This window comes from Panthera leo, chromosome D1 (assembly GCF_018350215.1).
Source record: "Panthera leo isolate Ple1 chromosome D1, P.leo_Ple1_pat1.1, whole genome shotgun sequence".
NCBI lineage: Eukaryota > Metazoa > Chordata > Mammalia > Carnivora > Felidae > Panthera > Panthera leo.
In genome coordinates this window covers 1994260-2022124 of record NC_056688.1, presented here as the reverse complement: position 1 = coordinate 2022124, position 27865 = coordinate 1994260, and the positions used below count along the sequence as shown (strand labels likewise).

Genomic DNA, 27865 nt, shown 5'->3' with positions numbered 1-27865 from the left:
ATTTTTAGAAATTTGGAATTATTTTATACAGATATATCCATTTAGGTGAGACAAAGGCTTGAGAAAAATCTGGATAATTTCCAGTGAAAAAGCTTTTGTCTAGAATATTTAATTTTGCACAGTATTTTCCACACTTATTCTAGATAACTGAATGTATTCCATTCACTTCATTTATGCTGAGTTAGGTGACATGTCAGAGCACGCCTTCTAATTGAATCAGCGCTGTTTCCACTCTTCATCTCCTCCACTAAATGATAAACAGTATTAAGTGCTATTTGTACTTATGTATGGGTGTATACTTCATACTTCATTTTTACTTGTTTTTTTTCTAAGGTTTATTTTGAGAGTGAGTGTGCATGAGTGGGGGAGGGGCAGAGAGACAACATCCTGAGCCTGCACCGCACTGTCAGTGCAGAGACCAATGTGGGGCTCGAACTCACGAACCTTGAGATCATGACCTGAGGTGAAATTAGGAGTCAGATGCTTAACTGACTGCGCCACCCAGGCGCCTCCACACTTCATACTTTCTAATAAAAGTTTGCCAGAAGTCTGTTTTAGCCATTAATGCCTTATTCTTGCAGGACACATCCCTCTGAGAGGCAAAGAAATAATTATCAATTATTATCGAGATCAAACCTTTTTGTTTACACTCAATTTAAACAGCCACATTGTTGAGGCTACCTCCTGACATCTGTGCCAATGTACTATTTGAGCGAAACCCAAATATTAAGTGAAAGGCATATAAATGTACATTTCTTGTCATTAAATGATTTTCTTTACTTTTGTTTATAAATGCATAGGTTTCAACTTAACAGAAAGTTGTTTAACAACAAAGAAAATATTTACATGCAAAAATGTTATTTACACTGGAAACTCCGATTAAAACATCTAAAAAGAGAGAGTCAATTAGAAAAGAGAAATTAAAAAAAAAAAAACACCCCCATACACATTTGATTTGGTTTAGTTTCAAAACCATGTAAGGGTTAGTGTAGATCAGGCATAAGTACTAACTACCAAATACTAACTGCCAAGACCCCAATCTACTTTGAGAGGGCTACCTGTGGGTCACCTGGGTGGCTCAGTAAGTTGGGCATCCGACTTTGGCTCAGGGCATGAACTCACAGTTTGTAAGTTCAAGCCCCAGGTCAGGTTCTGTGCTGACAGCTCAGAGCCTGGAGCCTGCTTCGGATTCTGTGTCTCCCTCTCTCTCTGCCCCTCCCCTGCTCGTGCCCTCTCTCTTTCTCTCTCTCAAAAATAAACTTAAAAAAAAAAAGGGGCTACTCATAAGATCTCATTTAACTCTTACCTTCTTTTTTTCAAGTCTATTTATTTATTTTGAGAGAGCAAGAGAGACAGAGAGAGAAAGAGACAGAGAGTGTGGGAGGGACAGAGAGAGAGAGAGAGAGAGAGAGAGAGAATCCCAAGCAGTCTCCACACTGTCAGCACAGAGCCTGATGTGGGGCTTGAACTCACGCAACATGAGATCATGATCCGAGCTGAAACAAGAGCTGGACACTCAACCTACTGAGCCACCCAGGCACCCCTAACTCTTAGCTTCTCACCTCAAAAGGAGTTACTAACAGTTCACTAAAAACAGAATTAAAGCTATTAATTTGTTTCATATGTGATGCTGAATTTCTTGAATACTTCTGACTTGAACTTAAATTTATCTTGGACTTAATGGCGAATTTGATATTAAAACAGATTTTATTTTGATAAGTTATTATACGGATTTACTTGCCAGAATGCTCCCCTTTTAAAAATAAAAGTATTCAGGGTGTCTGGGGGGCCCAGTCAGTTACGTGGCCGACTCTTGATTTTGGCTCAGGTCATGATCTCACCGTTTGTGAGTCTGAGCCCCACATCAGGCTCTGTGCTGGGAGCATGGAGTCTGCTTTGGATTCTCTCTCTCTCTCTCTCTCTCTCTCCCCTTTTCTCTCTCTTAAAAATAAACGTTAAAAAAATCTTTAATAAAATATTTCAAACACACAGAAAAACATTTTTAAATGTGCATGTTCTTATGACTCGGTGTTATTGGACATTAACATAATGCCATGGTTGTCCCGTATTTCTAAGCACGTAAACTGTAACAGACATGGTTGAAGTCCTGTCTACATACTTTGCCTTTCCTGTTCTTCTTTTGCCCTTACATGACCTCATCATTATCTGGAATTTAGCTCTACATCATTGTTAAATATACATGTAGCCATAAGAAATAAATGGTAGTTCCTCAGGTTTGCAACCTGTATGTTATACAGAATTTGCAATCTGCTCTTTTTGTTCATCCCTGGTCTAGGTGCATTCATTTTGTTCTTTCACTTTTAACAGCTGCAGAATGTCTGCTGTGTCAACATTCAACAAATGATGCATTCTTTTGCTGATGAACATCGAAGTCGCTGCTAATTGTTTACTAGTAAACACTCCAATAAACATGATGGTACATATCTCCTTAACCACATCTGCATAAATCTGACCGCACGCAATAAAGTTGCTAAGGTGAAGTGTATGGTCATTCTCAATTTTTTGTAATATTGTCAAACTGTTTCCCCAAAATCATGCTAATCACCTATGGTTAACTTATCCTGCTTAAGATTTATACTGTGCCACACCCTTGCCAATACCTGGTCTGTTGACATTTATGAATTTTGCCAATATATTAGATTTAATTTCATTTTCTGATTACCAGTGGAAACGAGTACTTTACGTTTATTCGCCATATCTTCTTGCTCTTCACGTAAGCTGCCTATTGAAATCCTTTGCCTACTTTCTCTCTTCCCCACCAAGAGTTGTATTTTTTTTTAACTCATTTGGGGAGAGAAGTCACCTCTCTCCCATGGAGGCACCAAGGCCATAACTACATAAAACACTACTCTGAAAGTAAAGACCAGCAGACGTGCTCGTCCGAGGCTCAAGATACATAGAAAAAGCCACGTGGAGAAGAGCAGGAAGCAAACCCTGGTGTCGTGGCCACAGGCAGGTGGGAGGCCATGGGCATAGAGCTCCTCTTGGACAGCAAGGGGATCAAGCCCGTATCAGGCACCACCCCCCAGGGGCCTATACTGGAAAGATGAGACCCCAAAACGTCTGGCTTTGAAAATCAGTGGGGCTTAATTCTGGGAGAGCCAGAAGGTGGTGGGAAAGAAAGACTCCATTCTTAAAGGGCCAGCATACACTGTGAGCCGAGACCCGGCGCAGAAGCGGAGGCTGGAGAAGTGTGTGGCGTGTATGTCCAGGAGATTTACTGAGTAATTGTAGGGCATGTGTTGGAGGGTCATGAATCGGTGGGAACTTTCTCCGGGAACAGAAGCACTCACGGGGGCCATTTTACCTGCTCCCCATCAGCCAGGTTGGCCCAATGCTAGCAGAAAGCAGCTGTGACACTTCCATATACCTTGGTGGCTCTGCTTGCCTCAGCCCGGCTCTCCCCGGCAGACCAGCCCTTGCAGGGACGCCTCTCAAGTTGCTGCCACCTGCTAGACCCAGGTCGGCGGTCTCAGCATCCCCCCAAGACCCTGCTGCCCTGCCACACCTGGTGCCAACCCGGGCCAGGACCAGAGCCCTCTGAAGGCGACTTCCTCCAGACGTGGCGGGGAGAGGGACCCAGCCCCACCCAACATCGCTCCTCCTGCAGTGCATACGGACCCCTCAACAGCTATGCTAGAGGCGACCCTGCCACCAGCGTACCTGGAGTAGTCAGAGCCACACACTGCGGCCAGAGGGCGGGAGGCCGGCCCTCCTCTTTGGCACAGCCGCCAAGTCCTAGCAGGTGGGCACACGCAACCCACACGACAGATACTCCTGGAGTATCCGATCTGGTGACAAAGGGATGGTGCTTCCGAGCCACACAGGATGCTTTCTACGTAAGGCCACTACCATCGAGACTGGGACACATAAGTGACCGACATAATACAAAGAAACAAAAACAGAGAGACAAAATGAGGAGACAAAGAAATATGTTCCAAAAGAAAGAGTGACAAAACCACAGAAGAAGAACAAAATGAAACAAAGATGAGAAATCCACCTGATGAACAGTTCAAAGTAAGGGCGATAAAGATACCTACTGTACTTGAGAGAAGAGTGGAGAAATTCAGTGAAAACTTCAAAGAGATAGAAAATATAAAAAAAGAACCAGTGAGAACTAAAGAATACAATCATGAAATAAAAAATACACTAATGTAAATCAACAGCAGAACAGAGGATGTAGAATGGGTGAACAACCTGGAAGACAGGTTGGTGGAAGTCAAGCTAAACAGAAACAAGAAAAAAACTACCAAAAATATGGAGAATAGGTTAGGACCTCTGAGACAACATCAAGCATACTAACGTTCACGATATAGTGTTCCAGAAGAAGAGAGAGAGAGGAGACAGAAAATTTCTTTGAAGAAATAATAGTTGAAAAGTTCCCTAACCTGGGGAAAAAGACATCCAGGTTCACAGAGCTCAGGAGGCCCAAATCAGACAAACCCAAGAAGGTCCACACCAAGACACGTTAGAATTCACACGTCAAAAATTAAACATGAGACAACCTGAAAAGCAGGAGAGAAAGGCAACTAGTTCCATACCAGGGAAACCCCATAAGGCTATCAGCAGATTTTTCAGCAGAAACTTTGTAGGCCAGTAAGCAGTAACATGATATATTCAAAATGCTGGGAAAAAGAAAAAGAAAATCTACAACCAAGAATAAATAAGAATAAATGGCAAAGGAATCATTCAGAATGGAAGGATACATAAAGAGTTTTGCAGACAAAGTTAAAGCAGTTTGCCACCACTAAACAGCCCTATAAGAATTGTTAAAGGGACTTCTTTAAAAGAAGAAGAAGGCCAAAACTTTAAAAGAAGAAGAAGGCCAAAAACTAGAAGAAAATGATAGAAGGAGAATTCCACTGGCAAATTCAAACATATAATAAAGGAAGTAGATCACTCACTTATAAAGCTAGTGTGAAGGTTAAAAAACAAAAGTAGTAAAATAAATCATATCTACAAAAATTAGTGCCAGGACACACAAAATAAGAAGATAAAATACTATATCATTATATATATATCATTATCATTATATATATCATATATATATCATATATATATAAGGGGAGGAATAAACGTAGTGCTTTGAGAATGTGTTTGAACTTAATTGATAATCAACTTAATACAGACTACCATAAACATAGAATGTTATAGAAGAACCTCACATGGCAACCACAAATGAAGCACTTTTAATAGATACACAAGAAAAGAAAGAAAGAAAAGCATAACACTACAGGAAAGTCATCAACCAAAAGAAAGCAAAAAGGAACTAACTAATCAGAAAACAATTAACAAAATGGTAATAGTATGTACCTATAAATATTTCCATGTAAGTGGACTAAATGGTCCAATCAAAAGACACTGGATGACTGGAGGGATAAACCCCTTACTCCCGAACCCAGAGCCATCTATAATCTGTATGGTACCTACAAGAAACTAACTTCAGATCTAAAGACACATACAGACTAAAAGTCAAGGTATGGGAAAAGATATTCCATGCAAATGAAATGAAAAAAAAAAAAAACCTAGCAAAATTTATATCAGACAAAATAGGCTTTATGTAAGAAGAAAAAAAGAGGGGCACTAAATAATGAAGAAAGGATCAATCCAACATAACAATTGTAAATATCTATGCACCCATCATAGCACATAAATATATAAAACAAGTATTAACAGACAAAAAGAGAAACTGACACTAATAATAGTAGGGAATTTTAGCAGCCATCTCATTTACATCCATGGGTAGATCATAAGACAGAAAATCACTGTCATAAGACAGTGGCTTCAAACCACACATTGGATCAAATGGATTTAACACATATATAGGAACATTACGTCCCAAAACAGAATACACATTCTTTTCAAGCGCACATGGATCATTCTCCAGGACAAATAACATGTTAGACCATAAAACAAGCCACAGTGAATTTAATAAGATTGAATCGTATCAAGTATCTTCTCTAACCAAAATAGTTTGAAACTAGAAATCAACCACAAGAATAAAACTAAAAAAAAAAAAAAGAAAAGAAACACACACACACAAAACCAAAACACAACAACAACAACAACAAAACAACCCACATACACATGGAGGCTACAAAGAACAAATTAAAAAACGATGTACAGACAAATGAAAATGGGAACACAATGCTTCAAAATCTTTGGGATATAGCAAAAATAGTTCTAAGAGTTACATTTATAGTAATACAGGTGTATATCAAGAAATGAGAAAAGGCACATAAATTATTTAAACCTACGATTAAAAAAATTAAAAAGAACGGGGCATCTGGGTGGCTCAGTCGGTTAAGTGTCTGACTCTTGATTGCAGCTCAGGTTATAATCTCATGGTTTATGAGTTTGACACCCTAATCAGGCTCCATGCTCACAGTGCAGAGCCTGCTTGTGAATCTCTCTCTTTCCCCCTTTCACTGCCTCTCCCCCAATAGTGCTGTCTCTCTCTCTCTCTCTCTCTGTCTCTCTCTCTCTCTCCAAATAAATAAAATAAACTTTAAAAAAGCTTAAAAAGGAACAAAGCCCAGAGTTAGAAGTAATGACATAATAAATAAAGGTGAGAGAGAAAACTGAAATAGAAAGCAAACAAACAAAAAAACCCACAAAAACAAAACAAAACCCAAAAAACCAAACCACAATAGAAAAGACTAAACTAACAGCTGGTTCTTTGAAAAAGATCAACAAAACCCATTAACCTATAGCCGGACTCCTTAAGAAAAAAAGAGAAGGCCCAAGCAAAATTAGAAATTAAAGAAAAATTGGGGTGGCTCAGTAGGTTTAGCATCCAACTTCAACTCTAATAATGGTCTCACAGTTCGTGAGTTCTAGCCTTGCGTCGGGCTCTGTACTGACAGGTCAGAGCCTGGAGCCTGCTTCAGATTCTGTGTCTCCCTTTCTTTCTGTTCCTCCTACACTCACGCTCTGTCTCTCTCTTTCTCTCTAAAATGAATAAATGTTAAGAAGAAAAAAAAATTAAACAGAAATAAACAGAAAAAAGAAATTAAGGAAAAATTAAAACAAAAATGAGGGAAATACAAAGAGTTATGATTTTACTGTGAAAAATTATACACCAATAAACTGAAAAATCTAGAAAAAAATGGTAATTATTACAAACATAAAATCTTCCAAGACAGAAAAAAGAGGAAATCTGACCAGATGACTTGCTAGTAACAAAACCGAATTGGTAACCAAAAAATCTCCCAATTAACAGAAGTCCAGGACCAGACGTCTTCACAGGTGAATTCTACCAAATATATAAAGAAGACTATCCTCTCAAATTACTCCAAAAGATAGGAAAGGAAGGAAAACTTCTTTTTTTTTTTTAAATGTTTTTTTGTTGTTTTTTTAAAATTTTTTTTAACGTTTTATTTATTTTTGAGACAGAGAGAGACAAAGCATGAACGGGGAAGGGTCAGAGAGAGGGAGACACAGAATCTGAAACAGGCTCCAGGCTCTGAGCTGTCAGCACAGAGTCCGACGCGGGGCTCGAAATCACGGACCGTGAGATCATGACCTCAGCCGAAGTCGGCCGCTTAACCAACTGAGCCACCCAGGCGCCCCAGGAAGGAAAACTTCTAAATTCATTCTATGAGGCTAGTATTACTATGATACCAAAACCAGATAGAGACATTACAAAGACACAAGAAAAAGAATAAAGAATATTACAGACCAACATTCCTGATGAACATAGATGCACAACTCCTCAACAAAATATTAGCAAACTGAATTGAAAAGACCATTCACCATGATCAAGTGGTATTCAACTCAGGGACCATGAAACCATAGAACCATGAAATCATCTCAACAGACGCAGAAAAAACATTTGACGAAGTAAAACATCCATTCCTGATAAAAACCCTCAACAAAGGGTTTAGGGGGAATATATCTCAACATAATACAGTCCAAATATGACAAAACCACAGCTAACATCGTACTCAATCATGGAAAATGGAGAGCTTTTCCTCTAAGATCAGGAATAAGACAACAAAGTCCGCTCTTGCTACTTTTATTCAACATAGCATTGTAAGTGCTTGCCACAGCAATCAGCCAAGAAAAACAAACAAAAGGCATCCAAATTGGTTTAAAAAAAAAAAAGTTAAACTGTCACTATTTGGAAACAACATGACACTATACACAGAAAGCCCTAAAGTCGGCACCAAAAAAAAAATTAATAATAAAAATTTACAATAAATAAATGAATTTGGTGAGCTTGTAGAATATAAAATTATTCAGAAATTTGTTGCACTTCTATCCAATAATAATGAACTACCGGGAAAAAGAAAATAAGAAAACAATCCCATTTACAACTGTATCAAGAATAAAATTCCTAGGAAAAAAATGTAGCCAACAGGGTGAAAGACTTGTATTCTGAAAATTATGATGATAATGAAAAAAACCGAATATGCCACAAACAACTGGAAAGATATTCCATGTTCATGGATTCCAGGAATATTTTAAAATGTCCATATTACCTAAAAAAAATCTACAGAATGCACACAATCCCTATCAAATTACCAATCGTATTTTTCACAAAATTAGAACAAAGAATCTTAAAATCTGTATGGATCCACAAAAGACCCCTAAATGGGTTGAGAAAGAAGAACGAAGTTGGAGGTATCACAATCCCAGATTCCAAGATACACTACAAAGCTGTAGTTATCAGAACAGTATGGTACTGGCCCAAAAACAGACACACAAAACAACGGAACAGAATACAGAGTCCGGAAGGAAGCTCATTCTCTGGTGGTCAATTAATCCATGACAAAGGAGGTAATAATATACAAAGGGGGTGGGGGGGAGAAAGTCCCTTTAGTAATGGTGGTAGGAAAACTAGACAGCTACATGCAAAAGACTAAAACTGGACCATTTTCTTATAAGCCATACAGAAAAATAAACTCAGAATGAATTAAAGACCTAAAAGTAAGACCTGAAACCATAAATCTCCTGAAAGAAAACATAGGCAGCAAATTTTTGGACATTGCCCTTAGCAACATTTTTCTGGATCTGTCTACTCAAACTAGGGAAACAAAAGCAAAAGTATACTATTGAGACATCAAGCTAAAATACTTTTCCACAGTGAAGGAAACTATCAACAAAATGAAAAGGCAATGTACTAAATGGGAAAAAATATTTGCAAATGATATTTCCAATAAGGGGATAATATTCAGAGTATATAAAGAACTTATAGAACTCAACACCAACACACACACACACACACACACACACCAAAGAATCTGCCTAAAAAATGCACAGAGGACCTGAAGAGACATTTCTTTAAAGAAGACATACAGATGGCCAATAAACAAATGAAGGAGGCTCTACATCACCAATCAAGAAAATGCCAGTCAAAACCACAATGAGATATCACCTCATCCAAGTCAGAATGGATAATGATAATAAAAAGTCATGAAATCATACATGTCAGTGGGCATGTGGAGGAAAGGGATCCCTTGTACACTGTTGGTGGGAATGCAAATGTTCCATCCACGATCAAAAACAGTATCAAGATTCCTCAAAATATGAGAACTAGAAATACCATACAATCCAATTACTCCTCTACTGCGTATTTACTCCCCCAAAACAAAAATGCTAATCCAAAAAGGTATAGGCACCTCTACATGTATTGCAGCATTATTTCCATGAGACAAGATATGGAAGCAACATAAATGTCCATCGATAGAAGAATGGAGAAAGATGTGGTGTATACACACACTGGAGTATTACTGAGCCATCAAATGTAACGAAATCTTGCCATTTGCGACAACATGGGTGGACCTAGAGAGTATTATGTATGTTAAGTGAGATAAGGCAGACAGAGAAAGGGAAATACCGTATGAGTATACTTACAGGTGGACCCTAAAACACAAAACACGCAAACAAACAAACAATAACAGAAACAGACACATAAATACAGATTACAAACTGGTGGTTGTCAGAGGGGAGGGGTGGGAGGATGGGTGAAACAGGTGAAGGGACTAAGAGGTACAAACTTCCAGTTATAAAATAAGTCATGGGGATGAAAAGGACAGCAGAGAGTATATAGTCAGTGAAGACTGCACTTTGTGTGGTGACAGATGGCAACGAGACTTACCGTGGCAAGCACTTAGTGTTGTATATAATTGTCAAAACACTATGACATATACCAGCAACTAATATACTGTATGTCAACTATCTTCAAATGAAAAAAAAAATTTAAAAAGGAAAGTCCTAAATCTTGAAAACTTTCAATAATCAGATTAATTCTACTATTCTCCTTCTTTGTTTGATTTATTTCATTTGTTCGAAATGTTTACTAAAAGAAAATATTAAAAATAATTAGGAAAACATTGAAGACCAGAAGGATTTTTAATTTTTCTCTAGGAAATTACCTTCTCTGTCTAGAGCTAATATCCAATTGTTAGCCACACCACATGGGGCTACTGAGCACTTGAAACGTTCCTAGTCTGAAATGAGAGGTGCTATAAAAATACAGAATATTTACTGGATTTCAAGGACTTTGTACAAAGAAAGGACCAACTGCTCAAAAGGGTAATTTGTACCATTCACAATTTAAATATATTTATTATATGTTAAGGAAACAATATCACATACCTATATTAGGTTTAATAAAATATAGTATTAAAATTAATTTCATCTTGTTTTAATATAACTATTAGAAAATATAAAGTTAAAAAAAGGAAATAGAAAATCATATATACACATACACACACACACACATACATACATGGCTGGGGGGATATAGCTGAGGGGAGGAAAACACAGCTGTAGTGCAGAAAGAAGCATGAACAGGTTCCTTACAAGGTTGAAAGCTGGGGATGGATAGACCAGGAGATGGAACTTAGTGCAGAATATCCCAGCACACTGATTTTGTCGGCATGGTATCAGTTAAAGCTCTCAAGCCTTACGAACAGGGTATTTGGGCCAGTCCTAACCCACTATATTCAGTCAGCATGAGAAAACAGCATTAAGTTGGCAAAGCAAGTTAAGCAGTACAGTCAACTAAGAATGACAAATCCTTTAAACTGGTGGAAATATTTAAGACATTCAAAGCCATTAATACTATGAGAATATCAAACCAATTTAAAACTTCTGGCTGCTTCCATCACTTAAGGAAAACCATTTTTGTGGAGCTAGCTTCATTTATTTATTTATTTTTAATGTTTATTTCTGAAAGAGAGAGACAAAGCACGAGCAGGGACGGGCAAAGAGACAGGGAGACACAGAATCTGAAGCAGGCCCCAGGCTCGGAACTGTAGCACAGAGCCCGATGTGGGGCTCAAACTCACAAACTGCAAGATCATGACCTGAGCCAAAGTTGGGACACCCAACTGGCTGAGCCCCTCAGACGCCCCTGTGGAGCTGGTTTAGACGACCTTATTAGTTTGCACACACAAAATCGTGCAGACACCCACACTCAGCACTGTGTTACCTTACACTCCCCCGTGCTTGGAAGAACAGTGTCCACTTGATAATAAGATGACCATCTAGGCATGGTTACATTAAGCGCTATTTGAAAAATGAAAACTATCTTAAATACATGTCTTAATCTGAATAGTTTAAGCGCTCTTTTGTTTGTTTCTGTTTTGTTTTGTTTTGTTTTTGTTTTTGTGGTAGATTTTCCACTGCTGGGCCAATCAAGTACAACCCGCCACTCACACTCAGGGAGGATGTGTCTAAGCTCCTAACCCCAATTCTGGCGAACAGGTCTCCTCGGGACACCTTAGCACCCAAACGTCTCATTCCTTCCTTCTTTTCACTTCTATTTCTCCATAAGCTCGACGAAGGAGGGGATCAGTACCTGGGCGGCCCCCACCCAGCAGGAAGCAGCTGAAGTCAAGTGGCAGCCCTGCGTGGCTCCCTGCCTCCACCGGGTCCCAAAGCAACAGGAGCTCTCAAACACAATTCAGATCCAAAGTTCTCCAAGTGAACTAATCCCCTTAAAAATACGATTTAAAAACCCTCCTGTTTTCAGAGATCCTCACAATAAATGTTTCAAGGAAGTTATTATTTAAATCCATCGATAAACGAGACAACAAGGACTCAGATTACTCCATTAAAATTGCTTAAAGGCACACGACTCTTTTTGGAAAACTAAGATTACAATCTTGTTTCACTAACTATCAGCCTTTTCCCCCCAACCTACAAGGCATAATGTAGAAGCCTGGTGCTTTCTGGTTATAGAATATTTTATTCCCATTTTGTAAGAACAGAGGCAACACAGTTATGGAAATATTAACATGCTCTGACTCACAGTATAACTCATTTCCTTGCTTTTATACCGCTGTATATCTGAACAGTGATGTCACATACTGTATGTGTGGCTCACAGCTGCCAGAGACCACGCAACCTGGTCAAGTGAGTGGCTCCTGCGCCCTCCCCCCCACCCCCCCACCACTTTCCTTAACAGCCGGGCAAAGGTGTATGACCACCAGCAACACAGGCTAGGGGCGAAGGTTCAGATAAAATGCAATGGTAGGAAAGAAAACCCTTCTAATTTCCTCAGCTTAAAGGGAGAATTTTATAGCAATCTGTGGACAGTCAGAGGAGAAGGGTCTAGCTTATCGTGAGCGATCAGAGTTCTGGCACGGGTACAACAGCCTTCCAGCTGTGGCTACACCTCCCACAGCCCAGCCACTCGCCCCTGTGCCCCCAACCACCGGTTCCACAGGGCTTAACTGTGGACCCTTTAGGCCACGGCAACAGCTTCACGTATTTGGGCTACAACAAAACCAGAAAACATCACTACTCTCGTGAGACTATTGTCCAGTGGAGTCAGACAGACAGCAGATTACAAACATAATAAATAAATTCTATAGTATGTTATCAAGTAGTAGTGAGATGAAAAGAAAACTGCTAAATTGGGAACCACAACAATGAAAACAGGACCTACAAAAAGCCAGTGGCCTAAGGTTGACTGAGTCCAAGAACTGTAGTCTTGGGTTTAATTTATTTAAAAACTCAATCGGGGGCACCTGGGTGGCACAGTCGGTTAAGCGTCTGACTCTTGGTTTCAGCTCAGGTCATGATCTCATGGTTTGTGAGTACAAGCCCTGCATCGGGCTCTGTGATGACAGCATGGAGTCTGCCTGGGACTGACTGACTCTCTCTCTCTCTGCCTTTCACTGCACTCTCTCTCTCAGAATAAATAAATAAACTTTAAAAATGAAGAGGAAAAAAAAGAAAAACTGAATTACACGTGCTGCACTAGGACAGATCCTGGGGACTTACAGTGGGAAGCGCTGGTGTGTCCTAAGGCGGGGCCAGGGGGCATGCGTATCCTAAGGGTGGATGGAGGGGGGGAAACACGTGTCCTAAGGTGGGACCGGGGGTGGGGAACACGTGTCCTAAGACAGGACCAGGGGACACATGTGGAGAGCAACCAGAGGTCACATGTGACTGTCAGCAGCAGCAGCGTGTAGACAGGGTGCAGGGCTGGGCCAGGAGAGGTCGGCTAGGACACATGGCTGGTGTGGAGGGAGGCGGGCGGAGCTTGGAGAGGGCCCCCTGCAGACTTTTAACCAGTTTCGTTACGAACATTCAAATGATTGCCTACTGTTGCACCCTCATCACAATAAAAGTAATGGAGTTTTCACAGGAAAGCTACCAGGGAACGTTTATGCTGCAAAAGACGGCTTAACTTTCCTTTAACACGGACGGCCTGGACTGACACTGCACTAACTATCAGACTGTAAAGTCCCCGAGGACAGGACTCAGTCTGTTTGTCATTACAATATTTTACACGTGCTTTATTGTAGAGTTAATCCTTACTGGATTGAATTCTAGAGCGGGAAGCCCAATAGAAGTTGAAGATTTTTATCATTCTGTACCAAAAGTTACATTTGCAAATATGTTATGTCCCTAAGATTCCTATTTTTGCATTAGAAAAGATTGTTTTGTACAAGTTGTTTCATCCTGAATCTTAACTTGGATTTTTCACATAGGAAATACAATCTACTTCTGACCTTGTACTAAAGAGAGCAATGAGTTTGAGACTGGAGTCACACTTGGTAATATTAGTTTTAGACTCAGATAAACATCAAAAATTAATAAAATACCTTAATCTGCAGCTTTGCTTCTTGCAGTCGGCCTTTCCACGAAGCTACAAATTTCAGGCTATCTACAGAACAGCCCATCGCCCTGGAAAAGTAAAGCGTCAAATGTCAGCAAAAATAATCCTCAACAATTAAACTACCAAGAGTAATGGAAAACAGATAATTCCCTATTTATCTATAATTGAAATATTCACAATGTGCAAGTAATCAGAACTCTTAAACGATGCACAGTATCTTAGGCTTCCTACTAAGTTTGTCAAGTTAACCGGTAACATCAGTCTCCTCTTCAAGGCAGCACAAGTCCCTTAAGTATTCGGCCTTTCGTTTTTATTTTACCGTCTCCGTTTGACCGTGACCCTGAAATGCAGGCCTGTGGTAAGTGTCTCATAAATGCTTATCAGTTGAGCTGAAATGTTGGTATTTATACCACAATCCTAAGGCACTACAAATTGAAATCCCCCAATTTGTCTGTCTGTAAACAACAACTAAATTTGGTTCAGTTTATTTTTCCACCGTGCAGCTCTTTTATTACATTCTAATTTATTGAAAAAAAAAATCAGTGTATACAGGACACAATCATCCAAGTGTGTTTTAAAAAAGAGCTCGATCTTAACTACCAAATCCTGCCCCCCACCAAGAAGCCTGGTCAGCAACGTCCAACAGAATTTTCTGCAGAAATAAAAACATCTTCATGCAGCGCAAAGTGGTAGCCACTGCGCAACCGGATGTGGCTGGTGTGAGAAATTACATTTTTACTTTTACTTCGTGTTGACCCCTTTAACTATACACGGCTCCATAGCACCTCCACCAGTCCTATCAGACAAGGCATATCCGGATCAATCAGCAACATTTAAAAACCAAATTTCACCTGTTTCAATTCTAATAAAAAACATCGTCATTAAAAGCACTGCTTTTTAAACTCAAAGTTAACTGTGTTAAGAAATGTCAAGTATTAGGAAATAACACGACTCCCTTAATTCAATAGTCGGTTTACTTCTTGACAAGGAAGGACAGTAAGCGGAGACCTTCACTTACCGTGCAGTTTCCTGGCGAAGAGCGTTGAGAAACGTGTCTGGGTGGAACAGTTCTGACAGGTCAAGTGTATCAGAGAGAAGAGCCTGTTTCTCGGCTCTCTCTACCCAGCTCTAGAGGGGAAAAAAGAAGACAGAAACCCATTTAAAAACTCTGTAAACTTGAAAGACAAACTATTAAAGAACTTTTATGCAAAAGTAACATTTAATAAGACACTTATGCCATTTCAAATTGCTTTGAAATAGAGTCTGGAAAAAAAAGAGATTCTACTTTACACTGTGAAGTCTATTGTACTCTTTTTGACATATTTATCCATCATAAAAAAAGCTTCCTTGCACAACCTTCTGCTGGTAAAAATCCACTCAAAATAAAATGTCTAAAAGATGAAAAATAACGTAACACACAGCATGTGAGCGTGGCCTGGCGCCTCGCCTGGTCCTGGGCAGTCACCCCCAGTACGCTCAGCTGACCAACGGAGCACTGGGTGTGCGGCTGGAATCCTCAGGGCCTCCAAGTCCTGGAAATGCGACTCAGCTGGGGTCCAGTTCCAGATCTCAGCGTAAATTTGCCCCCTCACTGAATCAAGCATTAGAGAGGAGGGTAATGTCCAAGAAGAAAGGATTCTGTGTTAAAAGGTGTTTTTGAACAGACTTTTCTTCTTATCTGGCATTTTATAAATCCATTTATACTCCATTTGATGAAACACACATCACCATCAAGTATATGAGTAAAGTAAAAAATTACCATTTGGAACAAATAACAAAAACAACAAAGTCTTGTGCAACACTATGTGCTTTCCTTGTATTAACCCATTTTATGCTCACGACAGCACTGGAAGTTAGTGTGGTACTCGTTTTATAGTCAAGTGAGGAAACGGAGGCAGAGGAAATAAATTCGGGAGCCTTAAGTGATTTGTTTCTCTGCAATACCCCTGGCAGGTGCTCAGGTGACTTTAGAGGAGGATACCTTCCTGGTAACGTCTCAGTCGGTCTGTCATCTCAGCTTGTGCACAGAAATGGTACCAGGGTAACGTTGTGGGTACAAACTTGCAGAAACGTCATTTACTCCGTAATCCCTAGGGAAAACTGTATCTATTTAATTTATAACTGTACAGAAAAGCTGTGTTTCATGCACTGTAATACCCTGCATTTACACCTGTCAGCCAGGTGCAGAACAGGAGAAACTACACTCTCCAAACCTACTGTTTGCATTAACATCTTAACGCACTTGACTAGTCCTTCTACCCCACAGCAAAAATGTTCCTATGTCCCTACTGTCAGTTGAAAATATGCTTATTTAAAAAGCAGAAACAACTTAAAAGAGAGCCCTTTAACAGACTACAATGATTTCCTCTTGGATATTATCCTTTAAAACAGTAACACTTCATATAGTACCTATTTTCAATCAAGTACATTTAAATTATTCATTGTTTATTTTGTTTACTCCTTATGAAATGTTTTTATTATCTCTGCCTTCTATTTTCATTAGCTAAACACAGCTAACAAATTATGCTTGTGTGATCTTTTGTTATATGTAATATTTAAAGCATACATATTTCAAGTTAATACTATCATTCAATTAATTTCTTAAAATTAAATTTTAATTCAAAAATTTCAGAAGAGTTCTTGCCAGTAACAGATGCACATATGTTCAAATTAATTAAAAATTAAAGTGTGGCTGATAATCAGATTTTTACTTCAAGTCTGAATTAATAAAATAGCAAAAACAGGAAAAGCCTCTATAGTACAAATGTTTTTATTCGCCCGCAAGTGGCAGTGGGGGATCTTTTTGGTCTGTTAATCTTAAAGGCAGACTAAAGGAAAGGCATATTTGGTAAGATAAAGTTTAAATAACAAAGATTCTTTTAATATGTATACTGTCTTTGAATAGCAAACTTCACAGTAAAGGACACAGTGAAAGACATTTGAAAGATTACACTTAAACCTGCACATGGATGTTTACAGCAGCTTTATTCCTAACTGTCGACACCGGGAAGCATCCAAGGTGTACTTCAGCAGGCGGATGGAGGAATAAAGCGTGGAGCATTAGACAACAGAATATGACTCAGCACTAAACAGCAAGGAGCTATCAAGCCATGGAAAGACATGGGGAATCTTAAATGCAAAGGACTCAGTTAAAGAAGCCAATCAGAAAAGGTGACATTAGTGTATGATTCCAATAACATAACCACCTTCTGGAAAAAGTCAAACTATGGAGACAATAAAAAGGGCAGTGGTTAGCCGGGGTAGGGGAGGAGAGGATGAACAGGCGAGGATGGGGAATTTGCAGGACAGTGAAAACAGTCTGTAAGGTGCAGTAATGATGAGCATGTATCATTATGTATCTGTCCAATCCCATACACTGAAAATACCAACAGCAAATCTGAAGGTAAACTGTGGACACTGGGTGATTATAATGCGTTGATGTAGGTTCATCCTCTGTTAAAAAAAAAAAACAACCCCAAAAGTTCCCCTCTGGTGAGTGATGTTGATAATGGGAGGCTATTCATGTGTGGTAGCATGGGGTATATGGGAAATGTCTGCACCATTCCCTCAATTTTCTCATAAACCTAAAACATCTAAAACAGTAAAGGCTGCTTTATGTATTTATGTATGCATGTAATTTTGAGAGAGAGTGTGCATGCTCACCTACCTGAGTGGGGGAGGAGCAAAGGGAGAGGGAGAGAGAGAATCCCAAGCAGGCTCCATGCCCAGTGTGGAGCCCAACGTGGGGCTCATTTTCACCACCATAAGCTCATGACCTGAGCCAAAATCAAGAGTCAGACACTTAACCACTTGAGCCTCCCAGGTGCCCCAGTAAAGGCTATTTTAAAAACATTTAAACTCGGGGCGCCTAGGTGGCTCAGTCGGTTGAGCATCTGACTTTAGCTCAGGTCATGATCTCACAGCTCTGAGTTCAAGCCCTGCGTCGGGCTCTGTGCCGACAGCTCGGAGCCTGGAGCCTACTACGGATTCTGTGTCTCCCTGTCTCTCTGCCCCTAACCCACTCGCATTCTATCTCGGTCTCTCTCAAAAATAAACAAACATTAAAAAAAATTTAAAAAAAGCATTTAAACTCATTTTTAAGAATAGAAATAAAGACACAAGTATAATAATCTTTAATGAGCAGCAATATGCACATATGGATTGGGCTTTCAACAAAGTTGTAGGTGTATTAGTTGAAAAATATTTCTCAGTGTTTTTCTTTCCCCTTGGCTATTAGCCACTTTCTTTCTAAAGGATTAAATCTGAGAATGAACGAAACATCTGGGTCTCTATGATTATGAAACTGTTTACCTCTAATTCTTCAAATGATGTATAATAAATGTAATTACAGAGATACGCAAATAAAGGGTTGGGTGAGTTTTTGAACACTGTGTGTGTACACACACACACACACTTAGAATTATAGGCAGTATAACTTTGAAACTGGAATGATCCACAGAGATCATCTAGTACAGTTCCCTTATTAGCACACAAATATAATGAAGTTTTCCTAAGCAATATAGGACAGTTTTAAAATAATGCAATATTTGGGATGTCTGTGTGGCTCAGTGAGTTGAGTGGCTGACTGCAGCTCAGGTCATGATCTTATGGTTCATGGGTTCAAGCCCCGCATCGGGCTCTGTGTTGACAGCTCAGAGCCTAGAGCCTGCTTCACATTCTGTGTCTCCCTCTCTCTCCGCCCCTCGCCCTCTTGCACCCTGTGTCTGTCTCTCAAAAGTAAAATAAATACACGTTAAAATAAAATAAATAAAATAAAATAAAATACTGCAATATTTTATCCAAAAATATGCTAGTGATGGAAGCAGAACTTATGAATTCAAATGACATTCATTCACTCATTTAGAAGCATTTACTGAAAGCAAGGAGCCTATTATCTTGTTAGAGGAGATAAAACATGCACAAATGACTGATAAAAAGTATTAAGTGGAGACAGTCCAAGAAGATGCTGAATTTACCTCCTCCCACAGACACACAAAATCTGCATGCACCTATGGAGTAATTCCTCCTGGAGAAGAGCTGAGGACCAAATGAAAAGCTTCTGTACAATAAACAAAAAAGAGACTTATAGAGAAGGGCAGAAGACATGCGAAACAAGATAATGATGGAACCTCATTCCCAATGTGAAGACTGGCAGTGTGGGGAGATATCAGATATCACTGAGGGGCCTGCCCTCACAAGTGCCAACCCTGGGACAGAGCAACAAAACAGCGGTTTAAAGGGCACATAGACTAATACGGAAAGAAGACATTCTCAACATAATAAAGGCTATATATGGCAGACCCACAGCTAACATCATACTCAATGGTGAAAAGCTGAAAGCATGTCCTCCAAGATCACAAATAAAACAAGATTGTCCACTCTCCCCACGTTAATGTGACACAGTACTAGAAGTCCCAGCCACAGCAATTAGGCAAGAAAATGAAATAAAAGGTATCTGAATTGGAATGGAAGACTTAAAACTGTCACTATTTGCAGATGACATGATGCTATATATAAAAAACCCTCAAGATGTCACCAAAAAACTATCAGAACTATAAATGAATTAAGAAAAGTCACAGGATGCAAAACTAAGAAACCCAGAAATTTGTTGCATTTTTATACTTAATAATTAATTCCAAGAGAAGTTAAGAAAATAATCCCATTTATAATTATATCTAAAAGAAAGAAATACCTAAGAATAAATTTAATCAAGGAGGTAATACACCTGTACTCTGAAAATTGAGATATTTGATGACAGAAACTACTGAAAACACAAATAAATGGAAAGATATACCATGTTCATGGATTAGAAGAATACTGTTAAAAATGTCTGTGCCACTCAGGGGCGCCTGGGTGGCTCAGTCAGTTAAGCGTCCAACTTCGGCTCAGGTCATGATCTCACAGCTTGTGAGTTCGAGACTCGTATCTGACTCTGTGTTGACAGCACAAAGCCTGGAGTTTGCTTCAGATTCTGTGTCTGTCTGTCTGTCTCTGTCTCTCTCTCTCTCTCTGCCCCTCCCCCACTTGCGCTCTCTTTCTCTCTCTCAAAAATAAATAAAAACATTAAAAAAAATTTGTAATTAAAAATAATGTCTGTGCTACCCAAAGCTATCTACAGATTCAATCCCTATCAAAATACCAACAGTATTTTTCACAGAACTATAACAAAGAATCCTAAAATTTGTATAGAACCATCAAAGACACCAAACAGCTAAAGCAATCTTGAGAAAAAAGAAAAAAGCTGGAGTTATCACAATCCCACAATTCAAGATATACTCCAGAGCTGTACTAATCAAAGCAGTATGGTACTGGTACAAAAATAAACACACTGATCAATGGAACAGAATAGAGAGCCCAGTAATAAACACATGTTTCTATAGTCAATTAATGGACAAGGAGGCAAGAATATACAATGTATAAAAGACAGTCTCCTCAAGAAATGGTGCTGGGGAAACTGGACGGGTACATCCAAAGAATAAAACTGCACCACTTTCTTATACCATATATGAAAATAAATTAGTAATGGATTAAAGATTTGAATTTAAGACCTGAAACCATAAAACTCCTAGAAGAAAACAGGCAGAAAGCTCTTAGCAATGTTTTTTTTGCAACAGTCACCTCAGGCAAAGTCAACAAAAGCTAAAATAAAGAAGTAAAATTCCATCAAATTAAAAAGTCTTAGCAGAGTGAAGGAAACCATGAACAAAACAAAACATCAACCTACCTAATAGGAGATTTATACAAATCACACATTTCATAAAAGGTTAATCTTCAAAATACATAAAAAATTACATAAATTAATACAAAAAACATTAAAAAAACAAGCAGAGGACTTAGACTTTTTTTTTTTCTAAAGAAGACATACAAATGGCCAATAGACATGTGAAAAGACGCTCAGCATCCCTCATCATCAGGGAAAACCACCATAAGCTATCACCTCATACCAGTCAGACTGACTAATATCAAAAGGACAAAAAGTAGCAAGTCCTGGCAAGAATGTGGAGAAAATGAAACACTCACGCACCATTTCTGGGAATGTAAATTGCTACCATCATTATGGAAAACAGTATGGAGGTTCCTCAAAAAATTAAAAATAGAAATACCATACAATGCAGCAATTCCATCTCTAGATATATGCTCCAAGAAATTGAAAACACCAATTTGAAGAGATATATTCACCACTGCTGCCCTATTTGTAACAGCCAAGATGCTGAAGCAGTCTGAGTGTCCTTCAACAGATAAGTGGATAAAGAAGACTGGATATATATACAATGGCCTATGACTCAGCCAATAAAAAAGAATGAAATCTCACCATTTGCAAAAACAATGGTGGACCTAGAAGGTATGGTAAACAAATCAGACAGAGAAAGAGAAAGACAAATACAGTACAATCTCACTTATATGTGGAATCTAAAAAACAAAACAAACAAGAGAAAACAGGAACAGACTTACAGATATAGGAAAGAAACCGCTGGTTACGATAGCAGGAAGGTTATGGTGGACCAGGCAAAATAGAGAAAGACATTTAAAAGGTACATGCTTAAAGTCATGAAATAAACAACTCATAGGTATGTACTGTACAGCACAGGGAATACAGTTAATAATATTGTAATAACTTTGTAATATGACACATTGTTAACTAGACTTATAGGGATCATTATTAAATGAATAGTCATGTTTGAATATTTTGTGTAATGTCTAAAATGTACATAGTCATGTAATGTTCTGTACATCTCTGTGACGTACATCACTATGACATACATGTAGAACCAGCAGGATGTTCTATGTCAATTATAATTCAATTAAATAAAAAGGTATTATGTGGAAAGCCACAAAAGAAACGAATAATGTCTCATGAGAGTTCTACTCCTCTATGAACCAATATATATAGAATTTTGAAGGAAAAATTTTTTCCCTTAAAAATTTTGTATCTAGTTAACTTACATTTCATTTGTTAATACAACTAAGTATCACAACTAAGCCTATATATATACAGGCTAGAGTTCAGAAAATAAATACACCACAATTGTATCTGTTCTTTTAAACATTACTCAAAAATATTCTTTAATTGTTTTAAATATTTAGTCAAAACTAAGATTTTTAAGGATGTATAAATCAGAGGCTAAAGCTATTGGTTATCAGTAATGAAATCAGTTACATATAGAATTAAATCTATATGATTTCTATAACAAATTAAATCCCCATAATAAACTTTTTGAGATGACTTCAAAGGGCAAAAAAAAAAAAAAACCCAAAAAACATCAGTTACATAAACCAAAAAAACAAAAATATCACTTCAAGTGTTCATACACACTTATGAAATATGTCATGTATCCATACAAAAAAAATTGAACTTCCATCTCTGATCAAAATGAGATGAAAATGTAAGAATTTAATATTTTATAAAGGTAGCATCAGAGATCATTGGGGAATGGAAAAAATATTCAATTGATATTGTTGGCAAGAAATGGTTTAGTGCTTGAGAAAAGTTAAATCTTTAATTCACATTCCAACCTAAAATTACACCCCTTAGCATTCGGAGTAGAATATTATTCCACAGATTAATGGGAAAGAAAAGAAAACCAATTTAAGATGAGGAAGTAAAGATGATGTATCTATTATGGGGGACTTTTTTTTTTTTTTTTTTTTTTTTTTTAAAGAGAGGTGTCTGGTGGCTCAGTTGGTTAAGGGTCTGACTTCAGCTCAGGTCATGATCTCACAGTTGGTGAATTTGAGTCCTGCATCAGGCTCTGTGCTGACAGCTCAGAGCCTGGACCCTGCTTCAGATTCTGTGTCTCCCTCACTCTCTCTCTCTTTGCCACTCCCCCAGTCATGTTCTGTCTCTTTCTCTCTCAAAAATAAACATTTAAAAAATTAAAAAATATAAATAAGAAAAAACTTAAGTTACAGTACATACTATTTTGAATATATAAAAATATAAAGTAAAAAGCACTGAAAGTAAATTTGGAAATATGTTTTCACATATATGAAAATAAATTAATAACAATCATAGACTGTTTACACTTATTGAAACATGAAAGGTAAGATTATCTTTAATCTTACAGAAATTCTAAAACTAAGATAATATTTTAGTCCAAAAGAATAGCAGAATAATAAATGATAATGCTCAAAGTTTGGTAGTATGAAATGTGGACAAAATTTTAGTAGGAGTGTATACTGATACAGTATTTCTATAAAGAAACGATGAAATGTGCCAGACCTTCAAAAATATGCAAGGTGGTTTACTTGGTGATTCCTTTTCTCAGAATGCTAATTAAAGAAACAATGAAGAGGGGCACCTGGGTGGCTAGTCAGTTAAGCATCTGACTCTTGATTTCAGCTCAGGTCATGATCACATGGTCAGTGGGTTCAAACCGTGTGTCGGGCTCTGTGCTGGCAGCGTGGAGCCAGTGTGGGATTCTCTCTCACTCTCTGTCTGTCCCTCACCCACTTTCTCTCTCTCTTTCTCAAAGTAAATAAATAAACTTAAAAAAAACCAAAGAAGAGACTATTATACATAGCTTGCTAATTTAAAATTATTTGTAATATTAAGAAATTGTAAGGGTAATAAACATAATAAAAATTAGAAATTCAAATGTGGTAAATCAATACAATAAAAATTACATAGCAATAAAAACTGGTATTTGAAAAATATTTAATGACACTATAAATATTCATGACCTAATGTATTCATCAGAATGTAAAAACAGATACATAGTATGAACCTAATTATGTGAAAACATTTAAATATGTAAAAAGTACTGAAAAAAGTATATGAAAATATATCATTTTAGCTAGGCCTGGCCAATAGCCTATTAACAAATATATTTTTTTATAAATAAAAGCAATTAGTATAAAAAGAAATGCATTAATAAACTGATGTCACTTTATTTTGTTTTAAGGTACCATTTTCTTGGAAAAAATGTTTAAGGTAAATAAATATTTTAGGCAATCACAAGAATGCACAATGGGGAAAGACACCTATTCAATACAAGGCACTGGGAAACCGGATAGCTACATGTAAAAGAATGAAACTGGACCACTTTCTTATACCAAACACAAAAATAAACTCAAAATGGATTAAAGCCCTATATGTGACACAGAAAACCACCAAATATCCTATAGAGAGCACAGACAGTCATTTCTCTGACATTGCCATAGCAACTTTTTTTCTAGGTATGTCTCATAAGGCAAGGAAAACAAAAGCAAAAACAAACTACTGGAACTACATCAAACTAAAAAGCTTCTCCAGAGAAAAGGAAACCATCAACAAAAGAAAAAAGCAACCTACTGAATGGGAAACAATTATTTGCAAATGATATATCTGATAAGAGGTTGATATCCAGCATACATAAAGAAATAAATAAACAATCCAATTAAAAAATGCTCAGAGGATCTCAACAGACATTTCTTCAAGGATGACATGCAGATGGCCAACAGACACATGAAAAAATGCTCAACATCAGTCATCATCAGGGAAATACAAATCAAAACCACATTGAGATACCACCTCACACCTGTCTGAATGGCTAAAATCAAAATGAAAAGAAATAACAAGTGTTGGTGAGGATGTGGAGAAAAATGAACCCTCATGCCCTGTTGCTGGAAATGTAAACTGGTGCAGCCACTCTGGACAACACTGTGGAATTTCCTCAAAAAATTAAAAATAGAGACACACTGTTAGGTATTTACCAAAAGAAAATGAAAATACTAATTCAGAGGGATACATTGACCCCTATGTTTATTGCAGCATCATCTACAATAGCCAAGACATGGTTGTAACCTAAGTGTCCATCAATAGGTAAATGGATAAAGAAGATGTATGCGTGTGCACGCATGAACACACACACACACACACACACACACACACACACACACACACACACACACACAGAGGGGACTATTACTCAGCCAGAAAAAGGATGAGATTTTGCCATTTGCAACAACATGGATGGACCTAGAGGGTATCATGCTAAGTGAAATAAGTCAGACCGAAAAACACAAATACCATATGATTCTGCTCATAAGTCAAACATAAAGAAAACAAACACATGAATAAACCAACAAAAGCAGAAGCAGACCTACAAATACGTAGAACTGACAGCTGCCAGGGATGTTAGGGATGGGCAAGTTGGGAGAGGGGGAGAGGGAGGTACAGGATTCCACTTATGGAATGAGTAAGTCACAGGAGTAAAGGCAAAGCCTAGAGAATACGGTTCAGGATACTGTAACAAGAACGTGGGACAGATGGCAGCCACACTGTGCATAATGTATAAATTTGTCAAATCATCAGGTGAGCAGAAAGCATATCTGTGTGGCTTAAATCCATTTAGATTACTGGACACTTGATCTATGATCTACCTTGGTAAATGTTCTGCATTAGAAGACTGTATATTCTGTTGATGTTGGATGTAATGTTCCATTGTTATTAAGTTAATTAAATGCTGTTCAACTCTTAGATAACTTTACTGATTTTCTGCCTCTTATTTAATTACTGAGAGCAATGTTCTGCCATCTCCAACTTTAATGATGGATTTACCTATTTCTCCTTGCATTTCTATCAGTTCTTGCTGCATGCATTTTAAAACTATTAGAAATGGAATGTTTAGCATTGTTATTTTCATAATTTGATCACCTTATCATTATAAAATAATCTTCATTATCTCCCGTTATATTCTTTTCTGTGAAACCTGTTTTGCCTGATATTAAGACAGCTAAATGTTTTTGTTGGTGTTTTGGGGTTTTTTTGACTAATGTGATCATGGCATAGTTTTTCTATCATTTTACTTTTAATCTATTTGTGTCTTTATATTTAAAGGGCAATGCCTTGATGCCTTATAGCAGTCATATTTCAATTTTGTTTTCTCCAATCTGATAGTTTTTGTCTTTTAGTTGGTGGCTTTGAATATATGTATGTTTATAAAAATGATACTTGATAGCTTATTTTATTATTTAGGAAAAAACTGAGCTTATAAATTGCCATGTCTTATATAAGAAAATCTTAGAGTTCAAGACAAAAATAGAATTCAGTGAGTAAAATTATGGCTTCCAATTTGTTTTTAGATGAAACTTAAAAATACTGTTTTTAAATGAAAGTTCAAAAATCAGAAAATTTTTTTACCATAATCATGCCTTAAGATTATTTTTAATTACAAATATTCTAGTCATATGTGATAACGACTATGATTTCGAATCATAATTTTTGTATGTGAGGAATATTTGATAAACATAAAATTCAGTGTGACTTGGTTTATCAATAGTGCTCTTGACTCACTGATTATGTGGTTGAAATTAAGGCAACTGTATTCTTCAAATGGATTACTTTAGGGAAAAACTGGATAAAGCAGTTCTCTTTTGATAACTAAGTGGTGTCTGGGGGCCTCCATGAACACTTAAATCAAGCACGTCTGATGCGTGCATTACAAATAATGAAACTTAAAGAAGATATGTCAAAGACCGTGTGCACCTGCTGGCGGAACCCAGCAGCCCTCCGTGCGGGTGCCCCTCAGGCCTAGTCTCAACACCTCATTGACACGCTCCAGCCACGTGGACTGGGCCTTTTATTCCTTAGGTAAGCAAAGCCCATTCCTGTCCCAGATTCTGCACGTGCTGGCTCGTCCGCCTAGACTTTTCTCTCTGGCACGCCCACGGTTTGCCTTCTCACTCAGCTCAAGCCTCTGTTCACACGTCCCCTCCTAAGAGAGGCCTCACCTGAGCACACTGGCTCCACCCTCTCCAACCCACTCACCTGCCAGCTCCCTTAACTGACACCAATCTTCTTCAGAGCATCCTAATATTAACTGGAAATACGGATCAGTTCCACTTTAATATTTGGCTAAGATCTATTACTTGCCTTCACTCTCTGGTAATCCGAGTAAGTAGATGCCGACTGTAAACAATTCCTGACATCCCAGAAATGAAGACTCGTGTTTGTAAAGCACAGGTGTTACTAATCTAGTAAGTGTGATGTTATTAATGCCAACCAGCCATGACATTTAGATCTACTTTACTTTATTTACCATTGTATATGGATCAGGCATTTTATATGACACTTGGAGTGAAAATAACCTCTTATCTGCTCTATAGGTTGAAATTCTTGGTCTCAAGTATAATTATGTACTTGTTGCAAGAATAAAATTTTAAAAATAACGACTGTGAAACTGTTCATGTTATGGGAAGAGATTGAGAACTCTGTATTTCAGTAAGGGGAGAAACAGGATGATAATAGAAATCTTAAGAGAGAATGCAGCAGCTAGATAAGCATAGGAATAATGTTGGAAGCATTTTAGGAAAAAATATTAATAAAAATGTAGTAACAAAGTATGGTATACCTGTTGGCTATGGTGAAATCCAAATCTTTGTAAAATTGTTTGACATATTTGCACCTGCAACATTAAATAAAACACTGAAGAAAAAAAGTGAATTCTAGGTGAGCGAGTTGTCTTTAAGCACGAGTCCTTCGAGAGGAGGATCTAGCTGGGGCTATGTCCCATCTGAGAGGAGACAGAACAATGGCCCTCAGCTGTGTTGCCTTAAAGTTTCCCTAGGAGGAAAAAGTCTCCTATTGTTTACCAGAATATCTAACAGAAGTCATCTTCAATTGAAACACAAAAACAAAAAAGAAAAAGAAGAAATGAGACCCACCAAATATTTTCTCACTTAGTAAGATTTCACAGAACAGACATTAAAAGAATACTTATTTAGGAAAATTTTCTACTGAGGTTTTAAAAATCCAGGAAGGTTAAAAAAAAAAAAAAAGCTTCA

General features: G+C 37.9%; 1 protein-coding gene across 3 annotated transcripts in view; it reads right to left on the bottom strand.

Annotated features, from left to right (window-relative positions):
• DYNC2H1 (dynein cytoplasmic 2 heavy chain 1) overlaps positions 1 to 27865 on the bottom strand; it is a 342439-nt gene that overhangs the window by 31771 nt on the left and 282803 nt on the right. For all 3 annotated transcript variants that reach the window (XR_006193953.1, XM_042906646.1, XM_042906647.1), the window contains exons 86-87: positions 15120 to 15229; positions 14088 to 14169 (exon numbers count right to left, since the gene is read on the bottom strand). Coding sequence is in view for 2 of the 3 variants with exons in the window: in XM_042906646.1 (XP_042762580.1) it covers positions 14088 to 14169; positions 15120 to 15229 (192 nt within the window). In the remaining variant the exon portion in view is untranslated. The remainder of the gene's footprint in view (positions 1 to 14087; positions 14170 to 15119; positions 15230 to 27865) is intronic.